This window comes from Macaca mulatta, chromosome 7, assembly GCF_049350105.2.
Source record: "Macaca mulatta isolate MMU2019108-1 chromosome 7, T2T-MMU8v2.0, whole genome shotgun sequence".
Classification (NCBI taxonomy): Eukaryota; Metazoa; Chordata; class Mammalia; order Primates; family Cercopithecidae; genus Macaca; species Macaca mulatta.
Window position 1 is genome coordinate 11,750,034 of NC_133412.1, and position 16,747 is coordinate 11,766,780.

General features: G+C 50.9%; 3 protein-coding genes across 3 annotated transcripts in view; 1 reads left to right on the forward strand and 2 right to left on the reverse strand.

The window, feature by feature from the left end:
• Positions 1–4,715: 4,715 nt before the first annotated feature.
• On the forward strand, positions 4,716–7,796 carry LOC144329761 (dynamin-1-like). The gene is made up of 3 exons (XM_077938792.1): positions 4,716–4,759; positions 4,968–5,252; positions 5,714–7,796. Exons 1-3 carry the CDS (start codon positions 4,716–4,718, stop codon positions 5,766–5,768), a joined length of 384 nt encoding a protein of 127 aa, XP_077794918.1. The 3' UTR covers positions 5,769–7,796.
• Positions 7,797–8,588: 792 nt separating this feature from the next.
• LOC723250 (golgin subfamily A member 8A) lies at positions 8,589–16,546 on the reverse strand. Its single transcript, XM_077938793.1, has 14 exons — positions 16,535–16,546; positions 15,400–15,723; positions 14,509–14,547; positions 14,200–14,247; positions 14,027–14,111; positions 13,822–13,931; positions 12,686–12,772; positions 12,471–12,578; positions 12,190–12,277; positions 11,668–11,786; positions 11,110–11,304; positions 10,927–11,027; positions 10,747–10,844; positions 8,589–10,405 (listed from the first exon to the last, which is right to left on the reverse strand). Exons 1-14 carry the CDS (start codon positions 16,544–16,546, stop codon positions 10,104–10,106), a joined length of 1,716 nt encoding a protein of 571 aa, XP_077794919.1. The 3' UTR covers positions 8,589–10,103.
• The window catches only part of LOC114679366 (uncharacterized), a 37,046-nt gene continuing 34,931 nt past the window's right edge, over positions 14,633–16,747 (reverse strand). Inside the window, exons 7-8 of the mRNA XM_077939086.1 lie at positions 16,620–16,739; positions 14,633–15,480 (exon numbers count right to left, since the gene is read on the reverse strand). Of these exons, the coding sequence (XP_077795212.1) occupies positions 16,663–16,739 (77 nt within the window). The 3' untranslated portion in view covers positions 14,633–15,480; positions 16,620–16,662. The remainder of the gene's footprint in view (positions 15,481–16,619; positions 16,740–16,747) is intronic.

Below are 16,747 nucleotides of genomic sequence, written 5' to 3' on the forward strand. Positions count from 1 at the left end.
TGTGTGTGTGTGTGTGTGTGTGTGTGTGTGTGTCTCCCAAGGGGGGGGTTGTGTGTGTGTTTGCGTGTGTCTGTCCGTCTCCCAAGGGAACAGAGCACTGCTGAGTTCAGGCTGATTATTAGCTCCTGGACTGTTAGCAAAATACAGTCAAAAGAAGGCTGTGTGCTGATTTGTCTTTTGCGGTGACATCATGTTGCTCATGTTTTATGTTTTTCAGAGTTCGTTAATTTCTATTTGTTCTCAGTTAATATCTAGCTCCAGAGATTGTGTAAGTAGAATACCCCCAAACTGAAAGTCACCTAGGGAAAATATAGGAAACATATGTCACCCATTTAAACTATAGTTGAAAACGTGTACACTTTAGTTTCCTGTAGCCAACACTGGATCATGGGTAAGGGCACAGGATCCCAGGGTTGGACTGCCTGGGTTCAAGTTCCAACTTAGCCACTTGCTGGCTGTGAAATACTTGACAGCTTTAAGTGTCAGTTTCTCTCTCTCTCTTTTTTTTTTTTAAACTTAATCCCAAATGTGATAGTAAGTCTCAGTTTCTTGATCTGAAAAACAAATTATTCAACGAGAGTCTGTGTGAAAACTTGAAAGTTTTTAAAGCCACTGCCTGGCTCAGGAAAGTCCTCAGCTTTAGCGGTTATTAGCTATGATTATTATTGTGTTGGCTACACGTGCATTAATGAGGCAGGAAAATGCTCAGGGACAACAACGAAGAATCCTAATGATCTCATCGGACCGGGAGGGAGGCCTATGTGTCCATGCTCATGTTTCAGCTCAGAGCCGTTTGTCTAGAAGGCTCTTGAACTCAGAGGCCCAGGCACTATCAAGTTGACTTTGCTGTGGAGCCCGCACTTTTGTTGATCAATGAAATTGACATAATGCTTGTTTTTTTTTTTTTTGCACCAACCATGTGCCTAGAGTTAACTGTGTCAAGAGGAGCATGCTTCAGTTGGCTGGAGTGAGCAATTCATCTTGTGGAGGAATGAGAAATGTTAGTGCTGAGACAAGAAACAGAAAACCCCAGGGTCAGGTAGGAGTCACTGAAAGTCAGGCAAAGGAACTGGCATCCAGTAACGAGTTAGGCTTTGTCGGCCTCTGGAGAGGAAAAAATTAAGCCAGGCCCGAGGGCACAGATCCTAAGGGAATGTGGCAGCTCTAGGCTGTCTATGGAAGAGAAGCAGAGGGTGGCACCTGGTTGAAAGAGGGGGCTGGGAGACATAGCTTGAGCCTGTGTTTACAGATGGAGTCTCCTGATTCCTGCGACTGGGGAAGGAGATTGTGCCAGGATCAGGGGACCTCAAATCAGAACTCTTGCCACCAACGCCCCTTCTTTTCAGGGCATCTTTCAGCTTTAGCGGTTATTAGCTATGATTATTATTGCAAACAACAGATAAACTAGTTGGAAAGCTCAGCAGATTCTCACGGTGGTGCCTAGCAGGCCAGGCCTAGCTGCCCTTTAACCTGTGACTGAGAATGATGCTACTGGCCTGTAAGCGCACATTGGAAAATCTTTACATCCAGGGACACGCCATGCCCCACGGAGACAGCTGTGTATGGTTCTTTAGGTTTGGGGTGCTGTGCTGGCAATTGCCTTATAAATATGTAGGATTAAAATGGGATGCCCTGGAGCTTCGCTAACCTTTATCCTATCCCTCCCCCTGCACCCCAAAATGAAGGGGCTGCTAGTTTTGTTTGCTTTATGAAAGATGGATCTGTCATTGTTTTTAGAACCTTTGGAGAAAGATTTCTTGGGAGGAAGCTATCCTGAACCCCCAGAGATTTTCTCATTTACTGGGCACCAGGTTTAGAGTCCTAGGTCTTCATCCTGGCTCAGCCACCCTCCAGCTGTGTGACCTTTGAGAAGTTGCTTGTCTACACTGAGTCTCGTTGTCACCTATGAGTGGAGGCTGCTACATTGCTACTGTTTGGAGCACCTACCCCCAGGCACTCTTACAGCGTGATGGTGAAGATAAAATGCAATAATAAGGCTGAAGGGGGAGGATCGCTTGAAGCCAGGAGTTTGAGACTAGCCTGGGCAACAAAGCCAGACCTCATTTCTGTGAAAATGTTTTTAAAAAAATTAGCTGGACTTGGTGGCTTACTCCTCTAGTCCCAGTTACTGGGGAGGCTGAGGTGAGATCACTTGAGGCCAGGAGTTCAAGACCAGACTAGACAACATAGCAAAACCCTGTCTCACCAGACACTAGAAAAATTAGCCGGGTGTGGTGGTGCACACTTGCACTCCCAGTTATCCATGAGGCTGAGGTGGGAGGATCTCTTAAGTTTAGGTGTTCAAGGTTACAGTGAACCATGATTGCACCACTGCACTCCAGCCTGGGCAAGAGAATGAGACCCTGTCTGTAAAGAAAAGAAAAAGTAAATAAGTAAAATTTAACAACAAACTGTGGGCCGCGTCCGGTGTCTCATGCCTGTAATTCCAGCACTTTGGGGGACTGAGATGGGCAGCTCACGAGGTCAGGAGTTCAAGACCAGCCTGATCAACATGGTGAAATGACGTCTCTACTAAAAATACAAAAATTAGCCAGGCATGGTAGTGCACGCCTGTAATCCCAGCTACTCGGGATGCTGAGGAAGGAGAATCGCTTGAATCTGGGAGGCAGAGTTTGCAGTGAGCTGAGATTGCGCCACTGCCCACCAGTCGGGGTGACAGAGCAAGACTCTGTCTCAAAAACTAAACCAAACTAAACTAAAATTTAAAAACATTTTTAAAAGTTGGGTTTTTGATGAGATAACATTGACAAACAACAGGAAACATGACAACTGGTACTGGAAAAACTCAGGCCGGGTGCGGTGGCTCAAGCCTGTAATCCCAGCACTTTGGGAAGCTGAGGTGGATGGATCACGAGGTCAGGAGATCGAGACCATCCTGGCTAACATGGTGAAACCCCGTCTCTACTAAAAATAACAAAAATTACTCTGGCATGGTGTCAGACACCTGTAGTCCCAGCTACTCAGGAGACTGAGGCAGGAGAATGGTGTGAACCCGGGAGGCGGAGCTGGCAGTGAGCTGAGATTGCACCACTGCACACCAGCCTGGAGAGCGAAACTCCATCTCAAAAAAAAAACAACAAAAAACCAAACCCTCAAAGGATCACTAGTGGCTATTATTAGCAAATATATGCAAAGAAATAGGAAAACCTACTAAAAATGGCTAAATTTCCAGACACATCTAGACTACCAAGATTAAACCATGATGAAATCCAAAACCTGAACAGACCAATAACAAATAATGGCATCGAAGCGGTAATAAAAAGTTTCCCAGCAAAGAAAAGCCTGAGACCTGATGATTCACTGCTGAATTCTAGCAAATATTTAAAGAAGAACTAATACCAACCTTACCCAAATGATTCCAAAACGAGAGAAGGAGGGACTACTTCTCTTTCTATAAGGCTAGTATCGCCCTGATACCAAAACCAAAGATACATCCAAAAAGAAAACTACAGGCCAATATCACTGATGAATGTTGGCGCAACAATCCTCAACCAAATATTAGGTAACTGAATTCCACAAGCATTAAAGTTGGGGTGCAGTGTCCCAGGTTCACTCAACCCTTCCTGTTTTCCTCTCTGTGTGTGTCTACTTTGCTGTGTTTCCTGGTGGCATCAGCGGTGGCAAAGTTGGTGCGTGGACCTCCCAGGACAAGGGGAAAGTGAGTGTGCCCTTTTCTTGCCTCCTGCCAGGCGTCTGCAGCCTGGCACAAGCTTTGTCCAGGTCTCCAAGCCAGGGACCCGGATATGTTCTTTTCCAATTTCTGGATTGGTAACTTGAGGCAAATTCTGGGCACTAGAGTCAAAACTAAGACGAGACTGAAGCAGGTGAATCTGGGGTCCTGAGAGGCAGAGGCCTGAAACCGTCTAGAGCCATGTGGGGAGCTGGGTGCGTGTTCAGGCCAGTTGCTTCTCTCTGTGCCTCAGTGTTCCAGGTACCCTTGGAGGGGCTGAGATCCTAGGAATTCCTGGAGCCTGGCTGCATGGCCTGGCCACCCTGATGCCCTTGTGTTCTCCATGATAGGGCAGCAAAGCCGAGGAGAATGGCTCCGACAGCTTCATGCACTCCATGGACTCACAGCTGGAGCGGCAAATGGAAACCACCCAGAACCTGGAGAACTCCTATATGGCCATTGTCAACAACACCATGTGGGACCTCACAGTTGGTGTCACGCCCAAGACCATCATGCACGTCATGATCAACAACATGCATGCACCGCCTCATGGGGACAGGGGGCTCCTGTGGCACTGGGGATGGAGATAGCCATGTTGGCCTGGGGGAGATGCTAACCAGCCCTATGGGACCAGGTCCAGGGTGGCAGGCACGGTCCAGACCAGAGCTATCTCATGGAAATATAACATGGGACTGAGGACGGTGACCCATGCCTGTAATCCCAGCACTTTGGGCGGCCAAGGCGGGAGGATAGCTTGAGCCCAGGAGTTCAAGACCAGCCTGGGCAACATAGTGAGACCTGGTCTCTACACAAAAATTTTAAAAATAGCTGGGCTTGGTGGTGGCACGTGCCTATAGTCCTAGCTACTCGACAGGCTGACATTGGAGGATCACTTTGAGCCCAAGAGGCTGAGGCTGCGGTGAGCGGTGATCTCGCCCACTGTACTCCAGCCTAGCGACCGAGCGAGATCCTATCTCCAAAAAAAATTTATTTATAAAACTGAGTAGACAGGTGTGCTGGTGGCATGATACGTCCTGGGTCCCCTACCAGACCTGTGACCTTGGACAGGTGACTTTTCCTCTGGAACTCAGTGTCCCTATCTGAGTGAGAAAAGGGCGGTGGGGAGGCAGATCTTTGAGTCTAAGCGGTGTAGAAGCTGTGTAGAAGCCATACTCAGGGCTCCAAGTCCAGCACACAGTCCTAGAAGGGCCTGGCAGGAGGCCAGGGCAGCGCAGGCATCAGGTCCCAACCTCCTTCCCTCTGTGCCCACTCTCAGACCAAGGAGTTCATCTTCTCAGAGCTGCTGTCCACACTGGCGCCCTGAAATTGAACCTGCAGGACAACCAGGAGTCCTATCCCTGTACTCGTGTGGGGACCAGAACACACTGATGGAGGAGTCAGCAGAGCAGGCACAGCGGTGCGCCGAGATGCTGCGCATGCACCACATGCTGAAGGAGGCGCTCAGCATCATCGGCGACATCAACACGGGCACCATCAGCACGCCCACGTGGTCTGTGGACAACTCCTGGCTGCAGGTGCCGAGAGTCCTTGCCGGACGCAGGTACGAGGGCTGGCCCCCAAGGCCCCAAAGTCCCCCAGCCCTCATGGCTGAGCCTGGGGCTCTTGGAACAGGCTCTGTGCCCAAGCTGACAGACGTGGGTGCTCTCTGGAACCATCAGAGAGCTGATGGTTTATGGTGTAAGGACTGAGAGCTTGGAGGGGGTTGTGTGTGGGGCCACACTCTGAGGCGGCCAGAGGCCTAGGAATGTCATCCTGGGCACGCCGTACCTGTTGTGCAGTCTGAGTCATGCTGCCAGGGCAGAGTATCTGGCTCCCAGCCTGGGAGTGCTGAGAGCCAAAGCCACTGCAGAGGAGGGGTGAGAGTCAGTGTCCCACCACCCCTATCTGTCGGCAATCCAGTGGTGATCTAGGATAAAACCTCGAGAGTCCCATACACAGGGTCAACCCACAACACACCTCAGAGGCCAGGCGGGGACACAAGCCCCCTTCTCTCCCTCCCAGGTCCCATCATAGCTGCCAGCGTGTGACGGAAGGCAGGGTCCCTGGTCCCCGCTGAAGCACTATCGCCGGTCAGCAGGCTCATGCACCATGGCCTGTTGCTCCTAGAGGTCGCCTCTGCTATTCAGCCAAGGGGTCCACAGTGCCTGGTTGAGCTGCTATTGAACCAAGGGGACTCCCAGCTGAGCTCTGCCCGGCAAGCCCACCCACCTCCCCTGCCATGGACTCTCCCTCTTCTGCTTTTCCCAGCAGAAAGGGCCCAGCCTCACTTACGCGACCTGCAACCCCCAACAAGCTGAGGCTCCCCTATTAGACTTATAAGTCTATAGCCAGTGGCATCCAGCTGCCTGCCCTCCCTGCCTCCCCCAGGGTCCCTTCAGAGGATCCTGGGCCTTCTGACTGCCCAGAGGGTTCTCCGGCGATCACTTCAGCCATCCATCCCTTTTAGCTTCATCATTCCTGGTTCAAGCAGTGTTCCTTCTCTATCAGGCCTGGTGGCTGTTGCGTTAGGCTCCCCAAGGCGAGAGGTGGTCCCAGATCAGTGGGTTGGAAGACAGGGTGACCAGAGAAGAGGGAAGCCCGAGGAGGCTGAGCACTGGTCTGACCGGTGGGTGCATTTCCTGGGTGCCATGGATGAGGCCAGCGTGAGTGGGGTGGGGAGGGCCGCCACAGCCCCCAGGCTGTGGTTCCAGGAACCTTGACACGCCCACACCTGTGCCCGGCCCTCCCACAGCTGCTGTGGCACATCTGTGCTCTGCAGTTGCCTCATCAGCTCTCTGCTCACTTTTCTCCCTCCTGTTTTCTCTCTGCTTTCTCTCCAACTGCCAGCCGATCGGGTCCGGCAAGTCCATTCCATCCTGAGAGCCCCAGGCCCTCCTTCGACCTCTAAATATATCCCCCCATATTCTCAGAGACCTCCCTTTCCAAGCCTGCCTGGGCGGCTCTTCTGTGATTTGACAGTGGCTCCCCTGGCCCCAAAGCCAGCCCCCTTCATCTGTGACTTGGTCTGTTGTAGTGGTGAGCTGACACTTCCAGGTGTGTCTGTTGCTGAAAACGTGTGCCCCCCTCTGTGGTATGTCCCTGCCCTGTTCTATAAATATCTATAAGTACACACACACACACACACACACACAGACACACCGCTACATGTGGCTGGCCGCCTGGCCTCTAGCACTGGGAATCAGTCACTATGCTGTCTTTTTGGAATCTTGTGCGACAATGAGAGAAAGTGGTCCCCCGACATTGCCCCTCCAAAGTGAAGTACCTCCAGTGAGCCTCCCTGTCCTGCCTGGCCTATGGAGAGCCAGCCCCCGCCATCCCTCCCAACCCCTACCAAGCATGGGAGTGCTGTGCAGGCAGCTGTGTGGCCTGACAGTCTCTACCAGTCCTGCTGTCCCTCACACCCATTTCTGGATGGCGGGGAAATGTGTCCTCTGCTGGCTGTGTTCTCTGTGGAGCTCAGGGGAGGGGAAAGGCCAAGCCATTTCTAGGGTGCTGTTGGGAGCGGTGAAAAGGCCATACCCTTTCCAAGGTTCACTTTTCCAGGAAAGCCCCTGGAGCTTCCCTGGCTCTTATCCTGTGAAGCCGGCTCTGGCCACCAGGGGGCAGGGCCATGAACTCAGCCTGGAGGGAGCCTGCGGGGCAGCCGGCACTCTGGAGGGACAGACAGAAGAGGCCACCAGGTGCAGACAGGAGAGGGAGGCACGGGGACGGAATGGAAGACGCCTGGGCTGGGTGGAAGTCAGTGCCCTTAGGTGCTGATACCTGTCTTCCCGGCCACCGCTAGATCAGGCTTCTGAGCCTGTTGGCTGTCAGGGTGGGACCGCGCCCAGTAGGCGCCATGGCAGTCCCTGTGGAATCCCCCAGGTGCCACCAGGCAGCATACAGGTAACAAGCCTGGAAGGTCCCCAACAGCCTAGCTGGACAGGCTCAAGACACTCTGGGGCTCCTCGTTTGGTGGCAGAAACTCTAGGAGCCATTGAGGGAAACGGGAACACACCAGGCCGAGGAGTATGGTTAAATCTGTTTATTCCAAAATAAAAATCAAAATAAACAGGAGTTGCATCACCAGGGAGCCACGACCCCATCCCCGCCTCCTTCCTCTGTCCTATGCTAGCAATAAATAAGTTTCCCAGCCACAAATAATTATTAGAACCTCCTCCCCATGTGCCAGCTCCAACCACCGCTAGGTCCGATACAGCGGCGGCCCTACCCTCTGGAATATACAAAACGTTACACAGACAAAATGTGTACACTGGAGAAGGGGGCCCACGCCAGCAGCCCGTGTCCTCGCCTGGTCCACAGTTAGCCCCACTGTCCTGCCTCACTTACCTCTCCGAATAAGAAGGCGGGAGCCCCCCTGAGAGAAAAGTTGCTATGCTGAGAGTAAGGAGGCTGTCAGAGTCATGCTTAAAAATTTTTACTTTTTAAGGTCTTGTCTTGCCACCCTAATTGTAAAGGGGTGACTGGGAAGGGGTGGTAGGGTCATGGTGGCGGTGGAGACTCCAGCCCCACTTCTCCAGGCTTTGCTGACACGGAACTGCTTTGAATTTTTATTTTTATCCCATGACTTGTTTTTTAAATCCCATCACTTCTTTTTCATAATGTTTGGTAACTTTGCATAAAACTTTTTTCTACATTTTTGCCACAATTTTTCACTTTTTTATCCCATAACTTTTTTCACTCCATAACTTTTAAAATCCCATAACTCTGTAAATCTGTGTTCTTTTTATAAACACTTGCATAGTTATATTACAATTTTGTAAAAATGAAACAGATTATCTCATGCCAAGCATGCCCGGCATTTGCACAGTATCAATACCTTTAACACTATAGTTTTCAAGACTCGCAAAATAAAATTTTAAGGCAAAAACAGCACTTTGCAACAACTTAATCATTTATTACATTAGAGTAGCATCACACCAGCAGTCAATAATGTCACGTTAGGGGAAAAGTCTTTCAGTATTTCCAGTATAAATTCTGTTTATAAGAATTCATAAATTGGTAAAATTCATTCTAAGAAAACTTGGCAAATAAAGCTTTGGGCTGGAATAGGCATTTCTTTCTCTACTTTTCCTTCCCACCATTTCGTTCTTTTAAACTACAGTGTTCATATTTTAAAATGTTTTAACTTATTTCAGAACACTAAGATAGCAGTTACATTTTTTAATAGTTATATTATTTTAAAATGACTCTTTAAGATAAAGTTTTAGAGAAACTATATTATGCATAGGGCTGATTTACATTTTCAAATTTTCTAAAAATCAGCTTAGAAAAGTTTCAGAGCTGAGTTTTTTCCATTTCTGGAAAACCTATCAGGTTTAATCAAATACTTTCACATTTATTCAGTTGAACTCACATTTTAAAATTCTATGTTTTTGATGAACTCTAACCTTCCAATGTTGCCTTCTAAGCAAATTGAAAGCTGCCTTACACTGAATGAGGAAGAGCACAAATACTTGGCTGAATGAGGTATCGCAAAAGACTGCGTGCACTTTGAAGACTTACGTTATTGTCATACCATTTCCATTCTTTTTAGCTTTTTCTTCAATATATGACAAATACCTACACAAAGAATGGAATTTCAGTTAATACAGTAAATTTATTTTCCAGACGGACATTCAGCTCAAATATGCCAGCGTGTGATTTAACCCATCGGCACCTGATCAACACATTATGTTCAGATTGGTCACAGATGCTAAACACTATCTGAAGGTCATGCCCAGTCACTGATATTTATCAGGGTGAAAGGGAAGTGATTTGAACGATAACAGTACCTTTGAAAGAATTTATTACTCCCATCACCTGTACACAGAAAATGGGGGAAAGGCTGTTTCCAGTTCTCCGCCTTTAAACAACTCTAACGTCAGTACTCACGGTGGCATCTATTACAAAGTAATCAACAGTGCACACTTGAGGGCAAACCGCATATTGAGCTAATGAAGGGCTCACTGTGATTAAGATTAGCTCCAACATAATAGCAGAATATAAGCAAATTTTATCTGAATTCTGTAATGAACATACATGCTGCAATAACATTAAAAAAGCATGGCAGCCTGTTCCAAACCAGCGAGAACAGTTTTGTGCAAACAGTGGGTCTTTGGGTGTTTGAACTCCCACCACGTAAGGGCGAACTCGATATGCATGCTAATGACCTACAATTATGAAATTAAAAACGAAAAATGCTAAAGGATGCCAGAGTGAACCTCAGTGAAGGCCACAGAGACCCACTCTCTTTTAACTTTTTACAAATAAACTTAAAGTATAAATTAGAAACACAAATAAACATGAATAGCTCTAACATTCGAATGAAGTAAATGAATTGTGTAGGAGATCAACCCTATAAGTTTCTTTTTAAAAAATGTCTTGACCAGCTCTTTGATGGTGGTGATGTTTATCTCCTTCTTCTCCGCAGCCAAGCCCAGCAAAAGAACGGCACGCAGCGGTTGCTGCCCAAGCCTGGGTGCTCCTGATGCTCCTGGTGCTCCTGGTGCTCCTGATGCTCCTGGTGCTCCTGATGCTCCTGGTGCTCCTGGTGCTCCTGATGCTCCTGATGCTCCTGATGCTCCTGGTGCTCCTGGTGCTCCTGGTGCTCCTGCGCGATGGGCTGAGCAGTGGGGTTGTCGTGGGGAGACCCCTCCGTGGCGTCTCCTTGCCCAGTCTCGGCGCTGTCGCTGAGGCTCACCTCACAAAGATCTTTGGAGAGAGGGAGGCGGGGATCTGAGCACAGTGCAAACCCCGCTGGTCCTGCCTGCCCGCCCTGCATGAGGGCTTTACCCACCACCATGCTTGTGGGCAGCCCCAAGCTCCTGGGGGGGTGGGGATTCTGGACCGGGCTCATTATCAGGGCTCTGGGCAGCGGCCCGGAATTTTCTGTGCCCTTTGTTGCGGTCAGCACAAGCCGCAACAGCAACCCCTGCAGCTCTAGCAGCTCCACCTGGAGGGAGGGGTGCTCAGGTGTCAGGCTGCGGTCGGCCCCCACCTTCACGCCACCCCCACCCCCGACCCCTACCCCCGAAGGAGGTTGCACACCCTACCTTCATCTCGTCGTCTTGGGCCAGCCTGATGATGTCCTCCTCCTGGTGTGGCCTCTGTGGCACGGCCCTCTGGCTCCGTTATAAGTTGTTTAATTTTCCTGCGGGAGGACGGGGCTCAGACCCTGGGGCCCCTCCGACGGCCCTGCAGCTCCCCCTGCCTTGCTCTGGCCTCCCACTCACTGATGGCATCTCTCCCTCCAGTACTGCGTGAATCGATGTTCTAGTTTCTCCACACGCTCCCTCAGGTCCGCCTTCTCCTCCAGGAGGTCCATAAGGCCGTTCTGGAGCCAAAATAATGGGGTCACCACTCAGGAGCTACCTGCCTACCCCTGCCCTTCTTGGCCTATTCCAGGACTCACTCACCTCCAGCTTCTCCATGACTTCCTGCAGGGCCTGGGGGGTCTCCCCACTCACAGACTTGCCCCCACTCCCTGGGGCTGGGACCGCTGCCTCTGGCTCCTTCTGGGTCGAGGTTCCTGTCTCATTCACCTGGCCCAGCTTCTCCTGCAGCTCTTCGACTTCCTGCTCCAAGTGCAGTGCGGTCCTTTTCTCATTGTTCTGGACAGAGAGAAGTAATCAGCAGCCACCCACTGCAGTTGGAGACCCTAGAACTCGGTGTCTGCCTCCCATGGCACCGGGAAGGGTGGAGGCAGGTTAGAAAAATCATCTCTTCTCTCCCACAGCCACCAGAGCAGGGCTCTGGCTCACAGGTGCCTTTAGAAGTAACATTTCACGTGAGGGCTACACTGCCCCCTTTTACAGGTGGGGAAACAAAGGCCTGGAGGGCTAGGGAGGAGGGCAGGCTCCGCAGGTGGGGCAACGCACCAGCTCCTCGACGCCGCTCTGTGGCTCGGCCAGCTGCTGAAGCCTCTCCTCCTGCCTCCCGAGCCTCTCCTTTTGTGGCCGGTTCAGGAGACTTACGTGTTGATGGTTTTCCACGTGGGCCTGGAGCTCTGCTGACACCCTCTCTAGTTCCTTCCTCAGGTGCTGCAGCTCCTCCTCAGGGGGCACTGCTGGGGGCTCCGGGGGCTGGGGTTCAGCTGAGAAAGGAAGCAGACAATAAGGGCCTCTAGATTCTCAAAAACAAACGAACAAAAAACCCACCACCACCACCAACAAAAAACACCCTCCTCTTGGTGCACAGCTCCTCTCAGGCTCCCCAAACTTGGCCTCACTGCTAATGATTCCTCCCACCCAGATGGTAGCAAATCTTCCAACTGCTTTCAGATGGAGAGCACTGTGGGTGGCTGACAACGGGCCCTCTTTGCTGATGGGGACACTCAGGCTCATGGAGATAACAAGACTTGCTGTTTCCCGGCACAGACCTCTTTCCCTCTGCCTCAAAGCCCTTCCATCCACCCACCTCCCTGGGGCATTCTAAGCCACCCCCAGAGCCCCCTCTGATGCCAGGCCTGCTCCCAGGTCACACCAGCCCCATCTTACCCATCTGGTGTTTGAGTTGGGATAAGCTTCTCTCCAGCTCCTCCACCCGATGCATGTCATGCAGCTTCTCCTTCTTTAAGGTGCAAAGCTGCCCAAAGCACAGGGGAAAAGGCCCTGGAGAGAGGGGCTGGTGGCTCCACAGGCTACCATCTGCCCCTCTGCCCCCACCTCCACAAAGCCCAGACCCATGACCACCTCTGGCTGTATATTCCCATGTTACAGATGCCCAGAAAGATCCAGTGACCTATCTAAGATGGGGGGGCTGAAGGGTCAGATCTCACCTCCTGGGACATTTTCCTCATCGTCTCCTGCCACTGGGCCCTCTCTGCTTTTATATGTTCAGCATATTCATCTCTCTGTAGCTGTACTAGCTTCAGCGATTCCTTCACCTGCAAGAATGGGAACAGAAGTTACGAAGGGCTGTCACTGGTCCTCACCTGCTCCTGGCCACCTGGGGTCACCTTCCTTCCACATCCCTCCCTCTGCAAAACCTCACCTGTGTCACGTGCGCTTTCAGCAGTGCCCGCTCCTGTAAGGACCGCTCTAACTGCGTCTTGAGAAGTGTTTCACTGCGGCTCGAGGACTGGATGGTGAAGAGTGAGAAGTTTCTATCTGGGGAACCTGGGCCATTCCATACAGTGCCCCTTAAACAGGCTAGGGCTAGGCTCAATATACAACACGGTCAGTACGGATCAAGGCATTTACCCGTGGTCTGGTTTTTAAAAGAACTCAGTAAAGTTGGAAGGGACAGGGAAAGAGATCGAATTTACAGCTGCCTAACAGAGGCCCAGAGAGATCAGTTAATATTGCTCTTGTTATTACTGTTATGACTAGCACTGTTTGAACCTTTATGGAGTGCTTCACCAGGCACCATGCTAGCAATCCCATTTAATCCTCACAACCACCATAGGAGACAGTTACTATGATTCCCTCTGTTGTGTACATGAAAACACATGGAGTATTTGAGGTTAAGTGCTTGTCTAAGATCACTTAGGCAGGGCTGGGATTTGAATAGCTAGATCTATGTGATTCTCTAAGCCCATTTTTCTTGCTGGGGGACACAGATAGGAAGGGGAAGCTGAATCTCTTGTTCACTGTTTGAAAGGATGATACATTCGCAAAGTCCAAAATTCAGAAGGTACAGAAGGGAAGTATCTCCCAGCCACTCTCTTGCTCTCTCCTGAGTTTTTTATGAACCTTGCAGTCTTATTTTATGTACATTTTCATAGTATGTACACACACACACACACACACACACACACACACACACACACACACACGTTTCCTCTCTACAGAAATGGTAACATACTAAAGGTACTCTTCTGTACCTTCACAGTACAAGTACCCAATACCCCACCTAGGACTTGGCCAAGACCCCAGCCAGGTAAGGGCAGGGCAGGCACTTGCCCTCCAAGCTCTGTGTCCAGTGCTCGCTCCCCACCGCGCCCCCCAACTCACCCACAGCAGCTGACTCAGCCCCAGGCTGCCTCTAACAACCAGACACAAAAGCAGCGAGACATGGCCATGCCGCTTTCTGGGCAGGACACTCCATCCTGCAGAAGGGACCTTTAGGCTCACTCCTCCATCTGTGAAGCCGGGCTCCCAGGAGATGGGGCAGGTGGTCAGACTCACCTTGTCCGCCGCCTTCTTCTGTGTGGCGGTGACAGCAGACAGAGCCCGCTCTAACTCTTCCGTACGCTGCGATGAACGTTGCAGGCGGGCAGCCAGATCCTTCGACTCTTCTGTAATGAGAGAGTTGAGATGGGGCCCAAAGGACTCCCACTAAAGACCTATCCAAGTGCCAGGTTGAAGGATGATAGGGTGCCCAGATTCCCACCTTCAAAGTATATGAGAGAGCGTTTCGTGCGATACACGTCAATAATTAGTTTCTTTTTCTGTACGTTCAATCTCTGGATTTGAACCTTTAGGAGAAAAGCCAAGCAAGTGCTGAAAGAGAAGGAAAGAAACATTCCCCGGAGGACAGGAGAAAACTTCACACCCTCCACTCACCTCTAGCTCCCTTTCGGCTTTCTGTTTCTCGTTGTTTGCCTTCTTTTCCTATAGGAAGAGGAAGACAGAGCTCTTACCAGGGGGAGGCAGAGGTGGCACAGCAAGAGACATGCCCCCAGAATGCCACCAATGCCCCAGGACAGGCCCACCCATGAGACCAGGTTATCAGGGACCCTGTGGGGATGGGGTGGAATCTGAGGGGTGAGCCTTCTTCCCCAGGCTGGGAGTGGACAAGACGAGACTGGGGCCTCTACATCTGAGTGTCCCCCAAACCCAGCCGTCATGTCCTGAGCAAAGAAATCGAGTTACTTCTTCCAGCTGATGTTCCACATGTTTCTTCTGTTGTTCCTGTGGGGAGAGTCAAATTAAGCGATGGAGGGTGGTCCCCTCAACTCTATTCCCCAGGCCAGGAAGTGGTAGGCAGGGGCCAGGAATGGATTTTAAAGGCAAAGTTCTCAGACCCAACGGGAACACAAACTGGTCAACTCTCCTCAAGGTCCCAAGGACAGAGGATTTGGGTCTTTGTTGGTTTTCACCCACAGCCACAGAACTCAAAGTCTGAATCTGAAATCTCTTGAGAGGACAGGAACATAAACCTCTAGAGATGGAGTTGGAGAAAGGCCCCCCTCCTGCCCGCTTGTGATTTAGAAAAGTGCGTTCATTCAATAAACATTAACTGAGCACGTATGGGCCAGGTACGGCTCTTCACCATATATATAGGACGGAAAAGGACAGACAGGAGCTCTTGGCCCTGAGGTTTCCGTTCTAGGGGGCTTTTAAATCTCGGACTCTCAGAGCTAACAGACACCTTTGATACTCACTACCTCCTCTGGAAACACGAGCCCAAAAAGGAGAGGCAGCTTGTCCAGAATCAAAGAGCAAATTAGGGACTGAGTCACGGCAGAAATACGGGGCCCCTGACAACCAGTCAGGCTCGCACTTCCCCAAGAGGCAACAACCCCAGGGCGTGTGTAGCAAGGACTCCAGCAGGGGTGTGTGGAGAGGAGACAGTCGGCAAAGAGGGTAGCAAAAGAACAGCCATGGTGCGTGCTCTGGGGTCCCTCCAGGTGAGGCTTAGGCACCCCAGCTCCCCATTTGTCCTTTGCCCCACGGCCCCCAGGCCCTTTCTTCAGAGCCACAAGAGGAAACTGGAGCCCAGGATTGGCAGCCTGGAATCAGGGGATCCCACTGGACCCTTACCAAAGATTTGATGGTGTTATTCAGTCGACTGATTTTGACGGACCTCGAGTCAAGGACTACCGCTTGTTCTTGGCAGGGGCTCTGAGGTGCATGCAGAGGGGAGGAGGTGGAGCAGGAGTCGGGGGAGAGGTAGAGAGAACAATCATTAGGGCTGGGGTGTGTGTGGGCTGTCTCAGCTGGCAGAGGGGCACCGAGTCCCTGCTGTGGGAGGAGGTTGGAGGGCTGGCCTGCCTGGTCACTGCACCTCCACCCAGAGCCTCCCACCTCCAGATCCTTCAGGGTAGCACATGAGGTAGGGCCCGCCCCGTGGATACCTGTTGCTGACTACAAGAGAGTACACATGGATATATTGTGTTCCCCTCAGTGTCTAAGCCCTCTGACTTCCTTTCATTTACATCAACTGGCAACATTTTCTTTTCTGCCTCTCTTGGACCCTTTGTCCCGTAACTCCTTTGTGCCAACTTCTCTCATGGCTCTTACTTCCCCACCATCCCATCCTGGGGCCTGAAATCACTGACTCCTGATGGCAAGTGGCTGTTCTTATTGTCCTGGCTTCCCCTTGAGACTGGGGATGAGGAAAATCAAAGAGCAATGACCATATCCTGGGTGCCCTCAGTGTTCACAGCAGGCCATGTACTAGGGATTAACATAAAAACAACAATAAGAAATCTCATTTAAACCTCACAAATGGAAGTCAAACAATAGAACCTCTATTATACAGATGTGTAAAAAGAGGCCCGAAAATCTCAAGCAACTTGCCCTAAATCATATCCCTAGCAGACGGAAAGGCAGGATTCAAACCCAGAATTCGTTTTTCTTTTCCTTTTTGTGAGACAGAGTCTCACTCTGTCTCCCAGGCTGGAGTGCAGTGGCGAGATCTTGGCTCACTGCAAGCTCCGCGTCCTAGGTTCATGCCATTCTCCTGCCTCAGCCTCCCAAGCAGCTGGGAATACAGGCACCTACCACCATGCCGGCTAATTTTTTTTGTATTTTTCCGTGAAGACGGGGTTTCACCATGTTAGGCAGGATGGTCTCAATTTCCTGACCTTGTGATCTGCCCGGTTTGGTCTCCCACAGTGCTGGGATTACAAACGTGAGTTACTGTACCTGGCTACCCAGAATTCTTAACCAGTACCCAACGGTCCATCCACAATCTTAACAATTACCCTCTACTGCCCCTTCGGTCCCCTGTCCCCAGGAGCCTGGCCACCAAGACTCACATCCCGAGCTGAGTGGCAACCAGCTGAAGTGGATGTCTCAGGGCTACTGCCATTTGTTTTCCTGTTTCTCTGTGCTTCTGCTGGAACAGCAGGGCTGTTTCTGTGCCAATATTCTTTTAACTGTGGGA

What these genes read in the sequence shown, in the direction of transcription:
- LOC144329761 (XM_077938792.1), top strand. Translation starts at nt 4,716, where the DNA reads ATGATACGTCCTGGGTCCCCTACCAGACCTGTGACCTTGGACAG. An exon ending in AGACCTGTGACCTTGGACAG is followed by an intron (nt 4,760 to 4,967) that starts GTGACTTTTCCT and finishes GCCCACTCTCAG; the next exon opens with ACCAAGGAGTTCATCTTCTC. An exon ending in AGAGTCCTTGCCGGACGCAG is followed by an intron (nt 5,253 to 5,713) that starts GTACGAGGGCTG and finishes TCTCCCTCCCAG; the next exon opens with GTCCCATCATAGCTGCCAGC.
- LOC723250 (XM_077938793.1), bottom strand. An exon ending in AAGCCGAAAGGGAGCTAGAG is followed by an intron (nt 14,112 to 14,199) that starts GTGAGTGGAGGG and finishes TTTCTCCTAAAG; the next exon opens with GTTCAAATCCAGAGATTGAA. An exon ending in TGAGGAAAATGTCCCAGGAG is followed by an intron (nt 12,278 to 12,470) that starts GTGAGATCTGAC and finishes TGCTTTGGGCAG; the next exon opens with CTTTGCACCTTAAAGAAGGA.